Raw genomic sequence first — 22,046 nt, 5'->3', positions numbered from 1 at the left:
TGGGAGTTAATTTCTCATATGATAATGAGACATTTGTAACTTTTTAATAAAAGACTACACTGAAATGTAAAATATTCTCATTTTTTAAACTGAAGCAAACACTAGTAAGATATGAATTCATCTCATAAAAACAATAATTTCAACAAACTCCTTTAAAATTTAAAGAATTACATTATAGGTGGTAGAGGGAACTTCTGACTGTTTCTGCATACATAGTAGAAACTAAGAATTATAAATATTAGATTGCTTTGTGCTGCTGCAGAGCTTAAAGTAGCTATTAATCTGGCTGCAATGTTATACATTTCTACATATGAATGACTAATGCAGCTCAATTAAATAGAAATATCTCTTCATATTGATGAGCACATTTGGTCTTCAATATTTATTATGTTAATTAGTTACTCACCTGAGTCATCCTTAAAAAGGATGAAGTTAAAGTCTAGTATGCTATCACTTATTGCCAAAATGCCAAAAATGCCAGGCATGTCAGTCACTGTAGATGCTCCTGGTGGCATGCCTGGAGCTACCTCACAAGATCTGTCATTTTCTCAAGGTGCTGTCAAAAAAGAATTTCTGCTATCCTATTTTGTTACATTACGTGTAATATATCCTAATATGAAACTATACTGATGCAGAAATGGAAACCATTATGTCATAACCTGTCATTACTTTCACAGCCAAAGGGAGTTAATTTGTTATTCTTCATCAAAAAATCTTACACTTTCACCACAGTAGGGGGAATCCAAAGCTCTTCAGAGCTTTCAAGAGGCTGCAGAGTTAATTGCGATTTGCTCAAGTGACTTTGCTCTCAGGTACTTTTAATATTTATACTTTATGATAAGACAGCACTATTTCTAATTCATAGAAATAGAAGAGCATTTTCTTGAAATCTGAAATGTAAGAGTTACTGTAATAACAAACAACTTATTGAAAACAAACATAGTCTTCTGTTGTTCAAGGACATCAAGTATAATGTAACAGGCAGTCATTTAGAAAGGGTATAATTTTCATTGCTTTTGGTATATACCATGAGAAGAGTAGAATTGTACTAACCAAAAAGGAAATATTTCACCAGTCCATCCACCAAGTCTTACTGCTCGATAAAACTTTCTGTCAAAACAGTCAAACTTTGAATAACTATCTGTTATTTGAATAGCCTTCTACTAGATTACTTAGAGAATCAGGAATTGTCAAACCTTTCCTTAGTTTGGCACTTAGTACCCACTCTGGGGGGAACATTATAACGGAGGCTGACATGGGTTGAATTGCTGTGATATGTTGAAGTAGATAATTCATACACTACCCATTTCCTGAATACTGATGTCTTAACTTTCACCATGTTCATCAATATCCCTGTTGTAAAGGATGGGGATCCAAAAGCTTCCCACTTTGTGGGCTGGGTTTTATTAGTTTTTGGGGTTTTTTTAAGTAGTGTCAGTGAAAAAGGAAAAAAAAAAAAACCAAATAAAAAAAAACAACACAAAGACTCCTTAAATTAAACTAGATTGGAATAATTTTGTTAACATTTCTTTTAAAAATGTTAATTTGCTAATAGTCAAGCCACACAAAGGAAGGCATTGGAATGTGTTTGGTAAAAAGGAACTGATCAAACGTGACTGCTGTTCAAGTCGTGTTCTCAGGTACACATAGTTGGTGCACTCAGAGCCATGCCAAACAATGTAATCCAGAGAGAACAAATGCATATCCTTCCAGAATAAATATATATTTACACATAGACTGTGGGGACAATTATTTCAACCTAATTTAGACCTGTCTGATACAGCTTATTCATTCAAACATAATAGCAATGCAATGACTTCACTTGGCTTTACGCCAAATGAGTGTTACATGACATGAGGTGTAAGAGATAGTTCTCTGCCATCCTGCAACCATGCACCACACCAGGGAAGCAGCTAATAATACCTGGGGAAGAGACTGACTTTAGTTGGAAGTTCATTGACCTGCTGTGATTTAATGCATTTAATCTTGTCTTATTCCTTACAGTCTCTTTCATGCTACTATTTAGCAATTTCTAAGAGACATTTAGAGGTGACCACAGTATTGTGCACAATCTTAATTTACTCAGCATTAATGATTTTCACACCCAGTTGGAATACAGCTACACAGATTATCACCAAAGTCAAACTAACCACAGCTTGGGAATCAATAAACTGTTGTATTTGTTCCATCTTTTCCACAAGTTTTTATTTGTTTTTTTCCAAAGTATAAGGAAAGCTGTTGTTCACATGCTGATATAATTTTCTAGTACAAAATATCACAACTGTTTCTAAACAGGTTTTGTAATAAGATTTAGGTATGCTCTATGTCCTTGCCAAACTACATTTTTGATCAAATGAGCTGCTGGGGTTTTAAATATAAATATATAGCATACACTATCTTTAAAAATAAACCGAAACAGAATCTAAGCACGTAATCCTAAAGGCATACAGCATTACTCTACAACAGTGAATATTCTGGAGAAAAGGTTTGACAAAACTATTTGCAGGAAATTGTTTGGTCTACTTATAAGTTTCTATATTTGGTACTTCTCAAGTGAACACTTCTACACAAATGTTAATATAACATACTTCAAAATATGGTAAACATTTCAGATGCAATATTAATAACTAGGGTAAAGTTGTCTCACCCAAACATTTTTTTATCATTGTTGCCTTAAGAAAGGTCCCCAGTTCTACTCTGTGCACTACTCATTGCATATGACACTCACATCCTAAGAAACTGTTTTGCTATAATCTATTTACTTACAGGGTTTGGTGTAGTTCAAACATCACTATTGTTCCTCAATCAAACAGAGATCCTCAATGCATTTTTGAGAGATTATTTTAGAGGAACAAGAAACTAAAAACCTTTTCTGGTAAGACAGGACATGAATACTAGATGAGAATCTTATTTGGTTAACAGGATTTATTATAGATGATGAAGACTTATCTTTCTGTGCAAAACCAATGTCCATCGTAAGTGACTAATGACTTACTCAGGTGGGCAAGGCTCAGTGTTGCAGGATCTTTGGTTTTCTGGAGGCTTACTGTCAGGGTCACAGTAATTGTTTTGTACAATGGAGCTGTCATCCAGCCTTTTACACACCACCTCTTGTTTCTGGACACCTTGAGATGAAATGAAAGACCATTAATTAATCATTCTTGCTCTTCTAATTTTTGAGTATAATTGCATTTCACCTGTTGATTATTAATTCTACCATCCCACTTTATTTGGCCAAAGTCTACAGCAGTGAGAATTTAAAATGCTTGAATGCTCCCTAACCACCATAATTTTTAAAATTTCCTTCACTTTTAGGCTGTCCCACCGAGAAAGGAATTTAAGATTCTGTTGTTTTCTTAAAATAAACAAAACAAAACAAAACAAAAAAAAAAAAGGGGGAATGTATTTATAAATTTACTAGAAGTTTGTTTAGTTTTATTGTATACTGCACAAAATTCTCTGTCTGCCATCCTCTCCTAGTAAAGACACTTAAATTTCCAAAGAAAACAACACCAAATAGAATGTGGTCACACTTCAATGCAGAATTATTGTTTATGTGCTCTGGTTTAAAACAACCAGCAATACTGGGAAACAGGTGTTGCATTTGCATATATTATCCTACATTTTTTTCAATAAAAGAAAAGAACTATAATTCATTCTGAAGGAGGCAGTATGTCTCTGTGAATATTCATTCTGCCTGGCAAATCCAGTTCCTCTTTCACTGTTAACCATCAACAGGCAGTTTGCTAAAACATGGTATATCACTGGCAAGACAACATGATAAGGTAGTATATTAAGCATGTTTTCTGAGTTGTTTTTTTTTTTAAGCAGTAAAGCACCACTGGTATGATGGCAGTATATTGTTGCAATACACACTGCCTTACTTCTCTCTTAAAAACATGCTGTGAGATGTTTATTAGAATTTTAAAAATGTGTATTTGCAATTCACAGGCAGTTTTTATTGAACATGTATAGTTATAAATCTGAAATAATGGCATTCTTTGTATTTAAAAGTTTCAAAAAGTCCTGTACCTTTCTTCAAAAGAGAATCAATCATTTAACTTATTCCAAAATGTGAAATGCATTAATTAAATGGAGATTAAAACCTCCTGGCTACAAATATCTGCTAACTTTACCTTACAGCCATCTCTTCATTTTAAGACATATATAGACTCATAGAATGACTTGGTTGCAAGGGATCTTAAAGATCATAGAGTTCCAAAACCCAGGCTGTGGGCAGGGAGCCTTCCACTTGACCATCCAGCCTGGCCTTGAACACTACCAGGACTGGATAGCCCACTTCAGTGGACAACTTGTTCTGTGCCTCACCAACCTCACAGTAAAGAATTCTTTCCTAATATTTAATCTAAACCTCCTTTCTTTCCATTTGAAGCCATTCCCACTTGTCCTGTCACTAAATGCTCTTAAAAAAAGTCCCTCTCCATCTTTTCTGTAGGTTTCCTTTGAATCCTAGATGCCTGTTATTAGGTCACCTAAGCTGTCTCTTTTCCAGGCTAAACAAACCCAATTCTCTTAGCCTTCCCTTGGAGGGGAAGGAAATAGCATCCTCTTTGGCTCTTGAAAAATAACTGAAAGATATAAATATATGAGAAGCTGTGAGAAGATTCACCTTGAATTCTATAATCAATGCAAAAACTGCCAACAGATGACAATAATTCAAATAGGCCTGACAACCTAGCAATTTTCTGCTCACATTTCATTACAATAAGAAATAGTATTTAACAGTCCTAGACAAACAGCAATGCCAGTAATGTGGCACTGCTAGCTGATATACAATTCATGCTGAGTTCTGACTAATCATTTATCCTTTCTATCACAAAGTGCCTTAATTCTCTTGGTTGAATCAGCTGAATGTGGACTTCATAATGATATTTTCCTCAAATACATTTAGTTAAAAATAATTTTTACACAGTTTAGAATTAAGCATTGTAATAATGCACACCATTCTCACAAATGTACTTATTGGATAGCATTGATATTAATGTTATATTTTTACTGTATTTCCTACTGGCATCAGACACATTTCCTTCTAGAATTTGGCTAAAAATTGGCACCTTTAACAAATTAGTTTTTGAGGAATTTTGTAATAAGAAAATATTCTAAACTTCTATGATTGCAAAATATCACTCAGCTTTAAAAAATTTGTGTTATTAACTGAATGTTGTTCAGGTAGTATATCACCTGTAAGACAGTACTCACCCTATTCATTTACAGTGAAGAATCTTTAGTTGATTCCAGGAGATACATTAATCCATTTTTTAAAAGTTCTGCAATATCTTGTCACACAGTATATAAAATTTACATAATTTCTGTCTAATTTTAATATTATTTATTAAAATATTAGATTAAAAAATTAGATAATAACTTTTAAGACAAGAAAAATAAATGGAAAAAGTTCTAAGTGCTGTTTTTATCCAGACAATAGATACAACTTGGTTATGCCCTGTATTGAAAAATTATTTTTAAATTATGAACTCTTCCCTGAGTATATAGTCTCTTTCAAAAGTAATATTAAATGCACAGATAAACATGTTCATTTAAACACTGGGGGGAATAATTACAAGCAGTTAGATAGAAACATTCTTTCAAATCTACAGATTTTTAGTTTATAATAAAAGACAAAAAATGTCCTCATGACTGGTCAATGCAATCCTAAGAGAAAACAAAACTCCCATGGTTTAGTGACCATAATCTCCTGAGAACAGAAATGCTTTGTAGATTTCAATTCACAAATAGTCTGCATGATTTTCAGCTGCCAAATTTTAAATTACATAGAGCAGATTTTATTCTTGAATTAAAATTGCAGGCATGTAAATGCTGTATCTATTTTTAAAAGCAATCCCAAAAATTGTGGCTTGTGATTGCAACAGTTAATTATAAAGATGCCAGTACCAATACATAGTGAAACTTGCATCTCCAAAACTAGTGCATGCTGGTTAACCCAGACATACTTTCTGAGCTCACTCATCAGGTCACAAGATGTTCATCTCAGAGCCAAACTTATATTTTCTTTGATGAGGAAATGCATGTTTTATTTGCTTAAAGATAGTTTCATAATTCATCTGAGGGCATGAAAGAAAAACATAGTAGGCATCAATCTAGATGGGTTATGAGCAGCAAAGAAAACTGAACAGCAATCAATTTACTTATGATAGTAATATTATCCTATTTTATGAAAAATTATTAAAAATATTTAAAAATTATTTAAAAAACCTATGAATAGCTGCGATATTTAATCCATCTGGAAATGAACTCTAATAGAATGAATGAAATCCTAACCAATTCTTAGGACTATTGGCAAATTCCAGATAATAAATGCTGTCATTTGTTGCCATAATTAAACATAAAATAAATTATACAAGGAGTAGGCAGTTACTTGAATTATTTTTGAATGCATAAAATATAAAAAAAATTAAGAAAGACTTAGTTCCTCTGCTAGATTTTTTTTAACAATACCACCAGAAGTTCACTGCTTTATTAAGAATACTTGTGGATCTGAACTGGGTAATATACTTTCCCTTGGGAAGTTACAAGATATAAGGAAAGATATGCCTGACAGTTAATAAACTATAATTTTGTGATCTATAAGTGATATAAATGTCCTTTCCTTTCACTTTCCAGAATCTTCATTGTATTGTCTCAGTTCCTATTTCTACATATCTTATTTTTAATTTTCTCTGTGTTTCTCATTAAATAATATTCAGGTCTTTAAAGAAAATCTGTTGTTGACATTAATTTTTTTTTCTGATTTCCCTGTGTTCTTTCCTTTCCCTCTCCTCTCTCTATAGATAACTTAGTACTGTACATTGCATTATTTTCTGGCATTGCTTTCATATCATCTTGTCCAAGTTTGCCATTGGCTACAAAGACCTACCTACATAAGATAATCACAAGCTTTTCTTCTGAAAACCCTTACCTCAGAATAGAAGAGTTTTTACTATACTTTAAGGAAAAGGGGCAATTAATATGAAGAATACATGTAGATCAGCTTCACATTATTATGTAATATACATAATTTATATATTATATATGCATATATATATATATATATAATATATAATATGTATATTTATACATCTCTCTTTTTTTTCCCCAGAAGAAAATAACTAACATAGACACTATGAATTCATATTGCAAAGGAAAATTTTTCAGTAGAAAAAGTACAGGTTCTATTGTACAAAAAGAAGAGCTGCAATTCTGGATCCCCAAGCCTAAAAAAATACTGATATTAAAAATCAGTGAAATTATCTTCTTGTCCTACATATAAGCATAGGAATCCTACATAAATAAGACTTGTTTGTCATCAGACATGCCTTTTTAACTATCTGATAAATTTGAAGATCCTCTTTTAAGGAAAAAAAAATGAAAATACCAAAACTGGTCTCAGACTTTGGAGATTTGGTTCCTTCTTGATTCCCTGTACAGTAAGCATCAAGGTCAATTGCAGAAAAACTACGTGTACCTTTCTCCTTTAACATAAGTGACATTACAAAATGCACAGTTTACAATCTCTCATAGAATGGGTCAGGTTGGACGGGACCACAGTGGGTGATCTGGCTTAAATTCCCTGCTTAAGCAGAGTCTTCCTGGAGCACATGGCACAGGATTGTGTCCAAACAGTTCTTGAATATCTGCAGTGAGGGAGAATCTACAACCTCTCTGGGAAACCTGTTCTGGTGCATGGTCACCTGCACAGTAAAGAACTTCTTCCTCATGTCCAGGTGGAACTTCCTGGGCATCAGTTTATGCCTCTTGTTTCATTGCCTCTTCTTCCATTGGTTGGTACCACTGAGAAGAGCCTGGATCCATCCTTTTGTCAGTATCCTCCAGCAGCTCCATGTCTCTGTTGTCCTGAGGAGCCCAGAACTGGACACAGCGCTCCAGGTGAGGTCTCGCCAGGGCTGAGCAGAGGGGCAGGATCACCTCCCTCCACCTGCTGGCAATGCTCCTCCTAATGCACCCCAGGACACCATTGGCCTTCTTGGTCACCAGGACACGCAGCTGGCTCACAGACAGCTTGTTGTCCCCCAGGACCCCCAGGTCCTTCTCCACAGTGCTGCTCCCCAGCAGGTCAGCCCCAGGCTGTGCTGGTGCCTGGGGTTGTTCCTCCCCAGGTGCAGGACCCTGCATTTGCCTTTGCTGAATTTCAGATGGTTTCTTCTCTACCCATCTCTCCAACCTGTCAAGGTTCTTCTGAAGGGCTGCGCAGTACTCCAGAGTATCAGCCACTACTCCCAGCTCTGTGCCCTCAATGAACTTGCTGAGGAGGCATCTGCCCTTCAAGCCATTGATGAGTAAGATAAATAAAACTGGGCCCAGTATTAAACTTTGGGTGACAGCACCAGTACAAGCCCTCTAACTAGACTCTGCCACTGATTATGACCCTCATTAGCTGTTCATCAAGTCCACATCTCCTGAGTTTGCCTATGAGAACACTGTGAAAGGGTATTGAAAGCCTTGGTGAAGTTGAGGCAGACAATACCCACTGCTGTCCCCTCATCCACCCAGGGAGCTCTTTCATTGCAGAAGGCAAACACCTGATCACCTTCCGTGAACTCATGCTAACTACTCCTGATCAACTTCTTGTCTTCCACATGGACAAAGATGGCCTCCAGAATGGGGCCATCATCTTCCCAGGGATTCTAGCCCATAGTTCCCTGGGTCCTATTTCTTGCCCACTTTGAAAACTGGGATGACATTTCCTTTCCTCCTGTCCTCAGCATCTATCCTGATCTTCATGATATTTCAAAAGTGATCATGAGCAGCCTCAATACAGTGTGCAGCAGCTCTCTCACCACTCATGGATCCACTCCATCAGGGCTCATGGACTTGAGTAGGTCTGTCTAGTTGTTTCAGACCAAATCCTCCTTCCCTAAGAAAGTGTCTTCCTCCCAGCATTCCTTCACCCTGGTCTCCTCAGTCCCTGAGGCCAGTCTTGCCAGTGAAAACTGATGCAAAGGCACTTAGTAACTCTGCCCTCTCATCTTCCCCTCTTACCAGAGTCCCGTCTCCATTTAATAATGAGCTCACATTATCTTTTTCTTTTGTTATTGATGTATTTGAAAATACCCATTTTATTATGCTTGACATCCTTAGCCAAGTTGAAGTCTAGCCAGGCATTGGCCTTTATAGCCTCATTTGTATTGACCCTGACCACTTCCCTATATTCACTCCAGGTGGCCTGACCCTGCTTCCATCTCATGTGTATTTCCTGCTTATACTTGAGTAATAACAGTAGTCTTCATTCATTCATCCACAGAGATCTCTTGCCCCATTGGCCTAATTTCTTTCTCATTGTGACGCATTGTTCCCAAGCCTGGAGTGGGTGACTCTTGAATATCAATCCACCCTTTTGGACCCCTATTCCCTGCAGGGCCTGTTCCCATGAGATTCTTCCAAAAAGATCCCTAATGAGGTTAAAGGTATGTCATAGTTTGACGCAGAAAAATAATTTTTCTGGAAGGAAGAAGTCAATTTGGATATTGACCAATTGAAGGTGGACACGCCTCTGAGAACACAGAGGGTTTAAAAGCAGAATTCCCAGGAGAACTCGCTCTCTCTGGTTCCGCTCAGCCGCAGTGCAGCCTCTCCCCTGCCCGGCCGTGGCTGGGTGGGGAGGGGAAGGGCCATGGCCTGACTGAGGTGGGCCCAAGGGTGGAGGGACTGGAACCCCCTGCAGATGGAAGGGTGGAGAAATCTGGGATGTCTCCGTTCCCCCCCAGAGTCTCTCTCAAGATCAGCAGTTCACTGCAGGGAAGGAGAAGAACGAGGGGGGCTGCAAGGTGCCCAGCTGCCTGTGGGAGCCAGAGTATCCAGGCAGAGAGACAGCCAGGGAGTCGGGACTTTTAACCCTTCCTGAGAAATGAAAGTCTTGTGAAATTTTTCTCCTCCTCAGTTTGAAAGAGAGGAAATGAGACAGCTTAGACCCTAAGATGTTCTAAGAAGAAATTCTAAGTGAGAAGAGATGAGGAGTGGCTTTTTAGCTAGACTTTTGTCCTTATTAGCTACAAACTAAACCAATTTTTCTCCTCCAAGATAAACTATATTTTAAGAAGATGCCAGTAAGCCAAGGACCTGCTTCAGCTGAGAAAAGACAGAAGTAGAGCAAACAAAAAAAAGTTAGGGGGTTTGTAGTGGTGCCCCCTGTCCTCAAAAAAAGAAAAGAAAAGAAAAAATCTCTGCCCTTAGACCCTTGGCCCCAGGGGGAAAATGGGGGGGGGACTGTGGTCCCAAAAAATGAAAAACTGAACTGTTTTTTTTTTTTCCCCCTCTTGGCAGGGCATCCTTAAAAAGAAAAATCCTAAAAGCAGTCTGTCCATCCACACATTAGTAGTGAGAGCACTGTGCATAGAAAGAAAAAAGTCACCATAGCAAACTTTTTCTCCGGGCGGTGCCATGTGTGACATGGAAGCACAGGATGTGGCAGCTGTGTTTATTGGGGGGTCTGTGGCACAGGAGAGGCTCCTGCCTCCCTCAATAGACTGAATATCAATTGTCTAGAAGGTAAAAACCTAATTAAAGTCCAGATTGTGTCTCACTGTTTGTTAGAATTAGGTAGTGAGAAAAAAAATACTTTATAAAGTTTTCATTTTAATCTTTGTATATATATTTTTTTCCCTTTCTTTTTTTTTTCCTTTTATAGTAGTAGCTTAATAAAGTTTTTTCTATTATTAAGCTTAAGCCTACTTTGCTCTGTTCTCAATTACATTTCACAGCATTCAATTAAAAAATTACATTTTCATAGAAACACTAACATTATGCCAGTGTCAAACAATAACAAGGTAGCTCTCCTGAAGTCCATGGTTATAATCTTTTTTGCTGTCCCACTACTTCTTACTTCAATACAGAATTCTACAATCTCATGGTCACTACAGCCAAGGCTGCCTCTCATAAAAGATTTTCTTACACCTTTTAGAGGCAATCTAAATATGTAACTGGTTTTTTATGAGCTCTAACTTACCTCCTAGATCGTTCTATTGAGAATACAGAGGGACAGGAGGTATAACGTCTACTGTGAAGAGCCCATCATTTCATATGAAATGATGAAATTCCTTGAATGCTTCAGAGGTCAGAAATTCCAGAGAGCTATACATACAGTAATGAACTCCTAATGAGTGAATGTAATATATGCTTTAAGTTACTCAATACCATGAGAAGGACACTGAGGAGACAGGAATGGAATTCAGAGCTCTGGCATTGTATTGAACTGTCATAAACAGGAGAACTGTCATAAACAGGAAACCTTTCTTCTTCCTGCAATTCCACTTACTGTGCTCTTCCTATTCTTCAAAGTCAAGACAGGTGCTAGAAGAGAGGTCCTGTTTGAAAAGTTAAAGCAATTTTTATTGTTCTGGTGTGACTCTTCAGCACAGCAGAGATGAACATAATATAGAAGTCCAGTGGAAAAGACAGCATGTTACTATTCAGTCAAAGATTGTGGGTTTCTCCCAGCCTGCTCTTAGCCTATTCCTTGACTCCTGACTGCTCTAGTCAGCCCTCTTCAAGATAAGGCATACTAGCAGGTCTAGGAAGAGCTGAATATAGTTGACTGCTCTTAAAACATTATGAAGAAGAAAATCAGACACTTCAGCAAAATAAAGTACTCCAAAACTATTTAAACTTTGCACTGCCACAATGTCTTCATGCTCTGCTTCGTGACATTCAACACATATGCTCAAGTTTCACTTACTACATCAATACTCATGTTTTAGGAATCACTAAGTAATTAAGAAATGCTTAAGTCACTAAGTCATTAAGCAATGCAGATACAGATAAACTGATTTAGAAAGAGCTAGACTTAAGCAGTGCACAGTGAACATAAGGTAGCCTGTTAAAATGTCTCTGTTTAATAGAATATTTATATCAGTTAAATTTTCCTGTTCAAGTCACTGTCTCTTCAACCTTTGTTTCCCTTTTCTTTTTCCTGACACAGCTCCACTTTAGAATTGTGTTTTCTTTTGGCCTATAGTGAAAGGCATTTCATAAACTGACAGAAATAGCAGGAGCAGGTTCTCTCATGGAGAAAGCAGATACATGTTTAAACATGAATTATAGCTACAATGAAATATATGTTTATGAGTAGTATGCTCAGTGAAAATAAATAACCTCAATATATCCTTTTATTAAACAGAAAGAGAGGAGAGAAAATGCTTGGTTTGGCGATCATAAGCTACCAAAGCAAATCTAGCCTACACCTCCTCTGGGTTTTGCCACTTTAAGGGATTCACAAATCTTCCCTTGAAATCTAATTAATTACATCAAAAATTTTTAATCTTGACATGTGCCTACTCCTTCAGAGCCAATTTTTTTTTCCACTGTATTTTGTCAAATGTGTGAAATGACAATGACCTTCAAGACAGGATATCCATGGCTAAAATCTTGTCTCAAGCTAAATCAATGGGAGTTTTCCCAGGACTTCAGAAAGATCATTAGCACATTCCCATCACAAAAAATAGGATATGACAATACCTTTAAGATTTGGATAACTGGAATTTACTTTCTCTATTAGCTAGGCACTTCTCGTCTTTATACTTTTTAAAAGGTTTTTTTTCACTGCCACACTGACTGTTACTAAAATTGTGTTTAAAAATCAATCTGTCACCCAGGAATCCAATAAACCAATAATAAAAATATTGGAGAAAGTTGGCATCCTTTATTTTGTTTCAAGACTTTCTCTAGTGGCACAGAAAATAATTTATGCTATTCTTTGTGTATTATGTATAGTTAGGCTGTATTTAAACTGCATACAGCTAGTAACAGCCAAACTAGCTTCCAGCAGAAAGGTGAGTCATGATGAATACCTCAGGAAAAACAAGAAAGCAAGACGTATTTGGTCCAAAGGTTCTTTAAAAAAAATATGGTGTCTTCTTCTTGAAAACGACTGTCCATGGTGCCATAGAAACTGAAATTCTGAGATGCATTTAAAGCATACTCCCATATCTTCTGGAACAGAAGTATGTTGGGGAGATGATTCATTCAGTCTCCAGAGAGAAGAAAGACACTGTTCACACAGCACTTCTACTCACCAGTTCTTGCAGCAGCAATGGTGTTGGCTTTGAAGGAAGCCAACTGTCCTGCTCTCCCAGCCAGAGGTAAAGAATTGCATTGGTGGCCACTAGAGGGAGGATTAGGAATATAGTAAGTTGTCGGCAAAAGCCACCCATGATGAACCACATGGGACAACCTACAAATCCCCCACTGCTGCCCAAGGGCAACAATGCTCAGATACTGCTACGGACTGGCAAGTAAAATCCAATTGTTATCATCTTCTACAGAAGAGCTGCCAGAGTGCATCCTAAACTTTGGTGGCTGGAGGATAGGAGGGCTGACTAGGACTGTGTGAAGCACACCTACAAACAGACAAAGACATGTCTCTTTATTAACAGATGCCTATTTTTCCTTCTCACTTTTAATCTCCTTACTTAAAACTTTTGATGTTCTTTATCAACAAAGCTTCTGGGAAAAACAAACATACCAGCTTCAAGAAAGTCTCAGAAGTATCAGCAGAGAGAGACACTGTGCCAAGATATGCTGTATTTAACAAAAAGATCTGAACATATTAAAGGTACTTGAAAACAAGACAATCCGCTGTGATTAAAATAAATGTTCATTAAGATCTGAGGCACACCTGAAAGAAATGTTTTCAATTAGTCACCTAGATAATTATACAGTGAAGTGTATCTTGCAATTCAGTTTACCCTGTAACCTGACTGTCTGGTGTCTTACCTCCTGCACAAGTGGCAGAACATTCTGACCAAGGCAGATGATTCCATGCAAAGCCAACCTCATTGTCTCCACTGCCAGTGCGAGAGATCGGAACATTGAATTTATATTTTATCCCCAAATTCTGTTCCTGTAGCAGAATCTGTAGTTGAAAACAACTGGTTATACCATTAAAGCAGGCAAGCAGAGGGCAAACACAGTGACATTTATTCTAGGAGTGTGTTACATTCTGCTGAACAGGAAGAAAGTAATAAAGGAAGTCACAGTAGTTCTTTTTAGCTATTCCCCAAAAGAATCTGTACCAGCTTTTAAAACATATACAAAAGAAAAATATTCTTGTTCAAGGTGAGCTTTATCCTTTTTTCTCCCTTATTCCTGACAAAATTTCTTAATTTTGCTAGTTTCCTAAATTTTATAAATTTTGCTAGTTTTCATAAAATTAATGTCTTCATGGAAATTAACTTGAGAGCTGAATAATTATGGGAGGTCAAAGTTGGTAAAGCACATTACTGTAGAAACATGCAGCAGTTCTATCTGAAGTCTTGTGAGGAGTACAGTCCACAGAGTTTTGAAGCCATCTCTCCCCTTGTTAGCACTTCTAGTGATTACAGTACATTACTTCTAGTAATAGTAACACCAACGGACTGTTGCTGAGGCCACTGTTTTCCCCTAATGCAACAGCCAACAGCTTAAGGTGTGATTGGTGGAATCACACCTGTGATTCCTTTAAAAGAATAACAAAACTCCCACTGCAGCCACATCACTGCAGGCAACATAGACAAAAGTGCAATGATCACCATGAGTTTTTGCCTAGCCTCGCTGTTGAACTGCACTTCTACAGATTACCTGTCCAACACTAGCTAGGGTTGACTCAAACCTTTTTCTTTCAATGCTAATAGCACAAAATCAAGTTAGACACAGTAATCTGGCTCACCCTACAGCTACATTTCATGCATTTCTACTTTCTCTTATATTTTGCAGAGGCACATCTGTCTATGTCCACATGGCAAAAGAGCAGAGAACTTCTAGAAAGAAAGTCAGTGACACAGACTGAATGAAAGAAGGCACTATAATTGTGTTGCTATTATTCTGTATGGACTGTCTAGCTTATGCACAACTACAGAAAAAAAAAAAAGATTATTCAAGTGTTTGAAAATGCTGTCTAAAATATGGATATCCATGCAACAATTACTCTGTACAAAAAATATCCTATCTGGCTCAAGCAATCACTGAACTGCAAATCCGGCAGCTGACTGAATACACTGGGAAAATATCAACTTGTTCTCATATTCCTCCTCAACATAGTAGTGAAACATCATGTTCACCATTGCCTGTTGTCAGAGCTGGCATCAGGATCCTGGTCATATCTTCTGTTACATTCTCATACTCTATAAAATTTTTTGAGAGCAATGTATGTAACAGTAACATACTTTAACATGGGTCATACCATTTTACTCATTCTGTGGTAAGACTATATATAAATATCACACTTAGGCCAGGCTTAAAACTACAGAAATGTACAGAACTGTCAGGGACTGTGAAGTGTCAGCAGTATGCAGACATACAATACATGGCCCATTCGCAATTTTTTCTGCCATTACTGTGAACCACATTTAAAGAGATGGTTTATTTTCTGTGAGTTTTTCTGGTGCTCTTCTGACTTTATCCCCATTCCATCACAATGTTTGCCAGTCAGTTTTGAAACGTAAGAAATGTGTGTTAAAACAGTCATACAAAGTTCCACCTAAACAAACTGTATACTGTTAGTAAACTCAACCTATTTTAATTTCACTCATGATATTGCGTTTTCTCAGAAACAAATACATATTATGAATTTCAGAAATATATTTACTATAACTTTACCATGACTATGAGGTTTTCTGAAGTAGGGCCTAGTGCTTCCAAAGACTCTGGTTCATCTGTTGGCCTCTTGTAATGGAAGGCTGTTCCAGCAACATCAAATTTTCTTGGCCAGTCAATAGTCCAGGCACCATTAATATAGTAGTCATCCTCTTCAGATTTTAAAGCTTAAAAAAAAATACAAGCCACCTAAAAATTGGAAGCAGCATTTATAATGGAGAAGCCATTGTAAATTTATCTACTAATCTGTTAGAAGTATGCAAGCTTCAGCTCTATATCACTGTTTTTTCAAGCAACACAAAGCTTTTTCTTTAGCCCTAGTAAAAATATCCCTCAAGTAAATCAACAATTTTGCCTCTGCAATAATCTTCAATGTGCAGATTATTTTGCAGATTTCAACATGCAGATGCTGCATGAAATGAACCAGAATGCCTCATGCAACTTGAACTATTATTCTGATCTACATGAGATACATGCACGTCTGAAACATATAATCAATTATCAACCTCATTTTTACATTAAGAGGCTGGGGCATGGAATAAGTATCACAATGTGCAGAGGAGAAAAAGATAAGGAGCATTGAGTCTGACATATGGCACCAGTCAGCTGTTTCGTGATCTATGTCCACTAGCTCTTTTTTGCCTTTCTAAAACACAAATACAAGGTATTTTTACTACAAACTGAAATAGTAGCTACCTACTCTGATATTTAAACCTTCTTAATTTACAGCCTTGAAACACAAAAAGACTATAAACAAAACAGAACTTTCTTAGCTAATCAACCATTAGGATGGGTAAGTGCATCTTATTCAGTGATTTGAATTTGATGTTTTATTAATAATATTACATTAAGTTCCTAAATATGAAACTGACATTGTATCTTAAAGTGAATATTCAGTTAATTAAATATTAACTTTTTGATTTAAGGTGAAGTTTACCAAGTTTTACACTATTTATTTATTTATTTATTTATTTATTTAAAATATATCATGTTTTTGAAGGAAAAATGATGGTTGGAGCCCCATAGTCAAAGAGCATGTCATATTTCATTGAGACAAAGAACTGATTTTACTAGATAAGGGAAACTTCACATCATAATGCTAAGGAGTAAGACAACTTCAGTTATCTAACATTTTACTCTCAACTACATGTGTGTGGACAGTTGGTTTACCTTTAACAGTTAGGGAAAATGCCTCAGTGATGCTTAAGTTGTCTAAAACAGATCAGAGAGCATTCATGTAAGCAGGAGATAGAGAGCTAATATTGTTCTACTGGTGACAATGACATTCAGCAGAAATTAGTAACTATTTCCATTAGCACCATAAGGTCTGAAAACTAACAAACATATGCTATATATGCTTAAAATAATATACATCCAGAAGAAAAGTAGTTAATTTTTACCTGCCTGCCAATGAAAAATACATTTTCATTCTCTAAGTACATTTACCTAATGGCAGTTATGCACAGGTGAAGGCCACAGTTGTGAACAGCAGTGCAATTATTACATTATAATAATTATGCAGTGGCATAATGCTAGTAGCATATGAGCCAGAAAGAACAAGTTCATGTTCATAATCAAATAATTTATGAGGATCTGAAATGCAGGAAGCCCACAGAAAATCAGCATAAGAGGAAAGCCAGGTGTCACCTTGGATCAAGCCATTAAGGGAAGATAACAGCACTACTAAATATGCAGTTTTTTCTGCAGCTTTGAGCACAGACAGTTTTGTTTTTCTGCAGCTTTGAGCACAGACAGGTTCTTTGTTGGAGAAATCACTTAAAATATTGTAGTATTTGTGCAGCTGCAGAAATGGGTTTTTGACCAATTTTGTCACTAGGAGTGATACTGGTGAAAAAGTGATCAGCTGATCAAGGTGAGAGAGGACAGGAGCTAACTTAGCTAATTGAATTGTCTAACTGCACTCCAAACTTGAGGTCATGGATTTCAAAGGAACTCCATCCTAGTTTAAGTAACTCTGGGATGTGTGCTGTGAGTTACTTTGAAAGTCTTAGTTTGAATAAAGGAGTCAGTATGAGAACTACAGAGGAAGAGGGGTTTATTTTTTTGGTATGTTAGAATCATATGTAAAGAATGTCCTTACCAATGTAGTTTTTTGACATTGCCACTTCTCTTATTTCAATGTGCACAGAACCTCTTGGAATTTGAATCACTTCCATATATCCTGTAAGACAAAGATAAATCTTATTTAGGAAGGTAAACTCTCTAAACTTCATACAAAATTTTTTAACTGATAGCAAGAACTTTAGTATTCAGGAATTCCTTTTTTTAAGTGCTAATAAAGTATTTTCAACAGTATCTCAAACAATTTAGAAATGTCTTCAGGGACACAGGATAATTCAAGTGTAAGAGGATTTCAGTCAATCATTTAGTTCAACTTCCTACTGCAAGGAGGCGCAGCTAAGAGATCAGACTGAGTTACTCAGAGCTTTATCCTGCTGAGTCATGAAAAACTCCAAAGATGGCAACTATACAACCTTTCTAAGAAATCTGATCCACTGCTAGACTGTCCTCCTGAGGAACAGCTTTTTCTTCTATTTGGTTAGTCACCTTCCTTCTATCAGTTTATAGCTCCTGTCTTGTCTCCATGCACTCACCAGAGAGCCTGACTGTTTTCTCCATGACCTCCTCATAGTATTGGAGGGCTCATACCAGATCCCCATAAACCAGAGGATTCTGCAGGCTGAGCAAGTCGAGTTCTCTCAACCTCTCCTCACAGAGGGTCAAGTGTTCCAGATACCCATAATCACGTGGTCCCCTACTGGACAGAATTAACTGCAGTGCACCGCTCCATTTCCTGAATTATGGAGTCCAAAATCTGATAACACTAAGACTACAGGATTAGTATTTTTTGAGCTAAGTTTTAAAATAATAGCCTATATATATTTCCTGAATTCTTAATATTATCAACCTCTAAGATTTTTCTGTATTCTTGCTAATCTAAAATTTCATGCATTACTATCAGATTCTACCATATACAGCAAAATAATACATAAAACAATAAAACATAATACAATAAAACATCACTCTTAATATACCACCATATCTAAAAAATAACCAAAAAACTTCACCAACAGAAGTAAGCATTCAATAATTAAACACATTGTTGTATTTGGGATAAATCCAAACTAATACACAAAGCCAGGAAACAACAGGGAAACACAGTCAAAGTGAATGATCAGCAGCAATGCTATGTTGGGAATTGAAGGCAGCACTTGTATTTGCTATAGAGTAATTAGCACTGGTAAATGCTAAAAGCATTATGCAACTGAATGGACATACATGTACATACCTCCTCTGGGCAATGAACCATTGAAGAAACCTTCAATGGCTTCACATGTACTCCCATCTCCTCCACAAACACGGCATCTATCTTCCTTAGCATCAGACCCCAAAATATTATCACAACCTACATGCTGAGAACAGATAAGAACAAATATTTTAATAGGATACCAACAGTCATGCACCGTTATTTCTAAAGTTTCTTTCAAGTGTTTCTCTCGAGTTTGAGATATTCAAGTTCTTATTTTTACCTACCCTATTGTTGATAACAAGTACTTTAAGTGGGTATTTACTTGACAATGAAAGAAGATAAAAAAGGAGAAGAATTTGCATTTTGGGTTGTTATTAAATCTTGATTAGTAAGAACCTTGCATTTCTACTGTGACTTCTAGGAAGGGATTTCACAGTGTTTTGCATGTTATATAATTATTATACTTATTAATAAATGATTGATGATGTTGTTATTTGATATTACAACAGCTTCATGCCATCTATAATTTTTTTTAAGGCCAGCATTTGCTGTGTGATCCTTAAACATTTAGACAGCATAAATAGCATTCTAAGGCATTACAGCCTCATAGACCATATAGATCACATGCTGCAGGGGAAACTTGTAATTTGTATAGGTATGAATGTAGACTGTAAATTACTTCACAGTAAGAATAAATGCAGAAACAAGTAGGCTGTAACCAGAATAAAGATTGCAGCTTACCAATATTTTTCCGGCACTCATACAAAGAAGAAGGTAGATACCTAATTATCTAGCTTTGTTTTCAGTCTAGCACTATTATTTTCCATCTTGTAAACAGCTAACACACACATTATAAGAAAAGTTAAAATACCTTCAATAACTGACAAAATATTATTATTTTAACTCTTTACATTTTGACTAACTGATTGACTAAGATGGCAGACACCAAACTTTCTTCACTGTTTATTCTCAACTTGAGATTCTTTTCATTGGTTTACTAAAACATGGCAGAACTTTCATCTCACTGTGTCATTCAATAAACATTCATCTTCAGCCCTCCATTTAGCAAAGCATTTCAGCATTAAGTTAAGCTTTAGTTATGTCAGTTGTTTTGTTGAAATCAAATAATTTTTAGAGTCACCAGTACTTTTCAAATCTCTAGACCTAAATACATAATTAAATGCTTTGCTAAACTGAGGAAGAAGTGGAATGTTAATAACCAAAAAATATGGCACAAATCCCCAGACCTATTGAAATTCTTCTAATGAAGTTCTATGGAACTCTTACAAGATAATCAGATTTTTAGTAAATGGCAAATACTTACATCATTATACATTTTTTCCTAGAACCACAGGGCAATAGTCTTGACTTTCTGTTTCAATTTTATTAACAGCATAATTTTTTGCAACAGGATGAACTAGTTAAACAGATTAATATGTTCACATTTAGTGTTTTTCAGCCAGAGTGATGTTATAACTGAAATAATGGAATAGGCTTTGGAAGAGTGCAAGGAGCCTGTTCATCTCCTGTTGCCATTTCCATCAACTCTTCAATAGGAACCACAAAGCAAGAAAAATTATAAAGTGGCAGATTCTAGTAATGTCTCTGAGAAGTTACTGAAATTCAAATTATTTGTCTATTTTATGCAATACCTTTTTTAACTTTCTGTCTCAGTCTTACACTTTCACTAACAGCTTGACCTGTCAACACTCCCTTTCATATAATATACAAGTGCCTTAACTACATATAGGTAACAGCAGACACAACAAAGAAATCCATAAGTACTTTATAAAACATTTGTAACCTTGCATTCTCCATTGATACAGATATCCAGTGAATCAGCATTGCACTGAGTCCCATCTATTACTGCAGGAGCACGTTCAGTGTAAAAATTATACCCTTCAGCCAAGCAGTTTAATGCACATGGTTTAACCCCACCTGTACAACAAAATCAAATGAAAGGGGAAAAAATTAACAAAAATTTAGTTAAAAATATTATATATAAACAGATCTGCAATTTACAATTTTATCTCTTATCTGTCATATACAAGGTATATATTTTATTTAACTTCCCCTTAATGGTTTCTTGACTTGACTCTTCCCTTTTGCAAAAACAAAGTTGTATGGTATTTCACATAGGAAGATATGACAAGGTTGTCTGGGTCCATAATGATGCTATTATGCTAGTACAATCCTAATGGTTATTTAACAATTTCAAACAATGAGATACCACTTCACTAATTGAACAGGAAAAATAGCAACAGAATGTAGTCCTAGAAGTATATCAAAACCAAGATCAGAAAATTTCAATTGGGAATTCAGTCCTATCAAATTTCACTACAGCTCACACCACATGATCATGACAACCTTTCTTAGGCTTTTAATCTAAAAACCTGTTTGTAAAACTACTTAGGCTGTTAAGCTAAAAATCATTGGTAAATCATTTTATTTAAGTCAATAAAGTATAAAACCCACAAGTTATACCCTCCAGTTTTAGAACAGGAAAAAATTATTAAATTATGATATTAAAAATACTGCAATTATTAAAGTAGTCTTTAGAGACTTCTATAATGCTTTTACTTCTTCCTAATTTTCCTAATACGTTCATGACTTTAGTAAAGGTGAAATTATTGTGAGATTACTTAACACTAAACTCATTAGTGTATAATAAGAGGCACTTGCAGATCACTTATGGAATATCTAATTCTAGTAGAGATGCAGGTGGAGAACGGCTCCGTATTTTTGAAGTGGAGTCTCTACAATGATGTTGACTCATCTTCAGATCAAAACAAAATCTACTAGAATAAAGAAATTTTGCTCTTCAGTAACACTTGCAGCAACTGACGAAAGTACAAGCTTAAAAATCTTAGCTCACACTATCTTTGTCAAAACATTATATTTACAAACATTACCCTCTGCACAACATTTATATAATTTAGAAATCTTCACATATGATAATGGTTTTGCAACGCTAACCATTACCTCCAGTGTAGGGTTTCCAGTTATAATACTTTCCCCGGAAAGGCATATTGTCAAAATCCGCACATTGCTTCTCTCTAAAATCACGAGCCCCTGGAGGACACGGCTAAAAAAAACCCACAAAATCCTTGAATTATTTCAAATATAAACATGAAAAGAAATGCTTAGAAGCTTATACTGCAAACACAATCAT

At 36.1% G+C, this 22,046-nt stretch overlaps 1 protein-coding gene across 1 annotated transcript in view; it reads right to left on the bottom strand.

Annotated features, from left to right (window-relative positions):
* ADAMTS6 (ADAM metallopeptidase with thrombospondin type 1 motif 6) overlaps nt 1-22,046 on the bottom strand; it is a 145,007-nt gene that overhangs the window by 14,758 nt on the left and 108,203 nt on the right. Inside the window, exons 15-21 of the mRNA XM_021534377.3 lie at nt 21,857-21,959; nt 20,679-20,812; nt 18,914-19,037; nt 17,705-17,785; nt 15,607-15,770; nt 13,747-13,885; nt 2,996-3,125 (exon numbers count right to left, since the gene is read on the bottom strand). Of these exons, the coding sequence (XP_021390052.1) occupies nt 2,996-3,125; nt 13,747-13,885; nt 15,607-15,770; nt 17,705-17,785; nt 18,914-19,037; nt 20,679-20,812; nt 21,857-21,959 (875 nt within the window). The remainder of the gene's footprint in view (nt 1-2,995; nt 3,126-13,746; nt 13,886-15,606; nt 15,771-17,704; nt 17,786-18,913; nt 19,038-20,678; nt 20,813-21,856; nt 21,960-22,046) is intronic.

Source organism: Lonchura striata, chromosome Z (assembly GCF_046129695.1).
Source record: "Lonchura striata isolate bLonStr1 chromosome Z, bLonStr1.mat, whole genome shotgun sequence".
In the NCBI taxonomy this organism is placed as follows: domain Eukaryota; kingdom Metazoa; phylum Chordata; class Aves; order Passeriformes; family Estrildidae; genus Lonchura; species Lonchura striata.
Note: the sequence above shows the minus strand (reverse complement) of the source record. Positions and strands in the feature narration are given on the sequence as shown.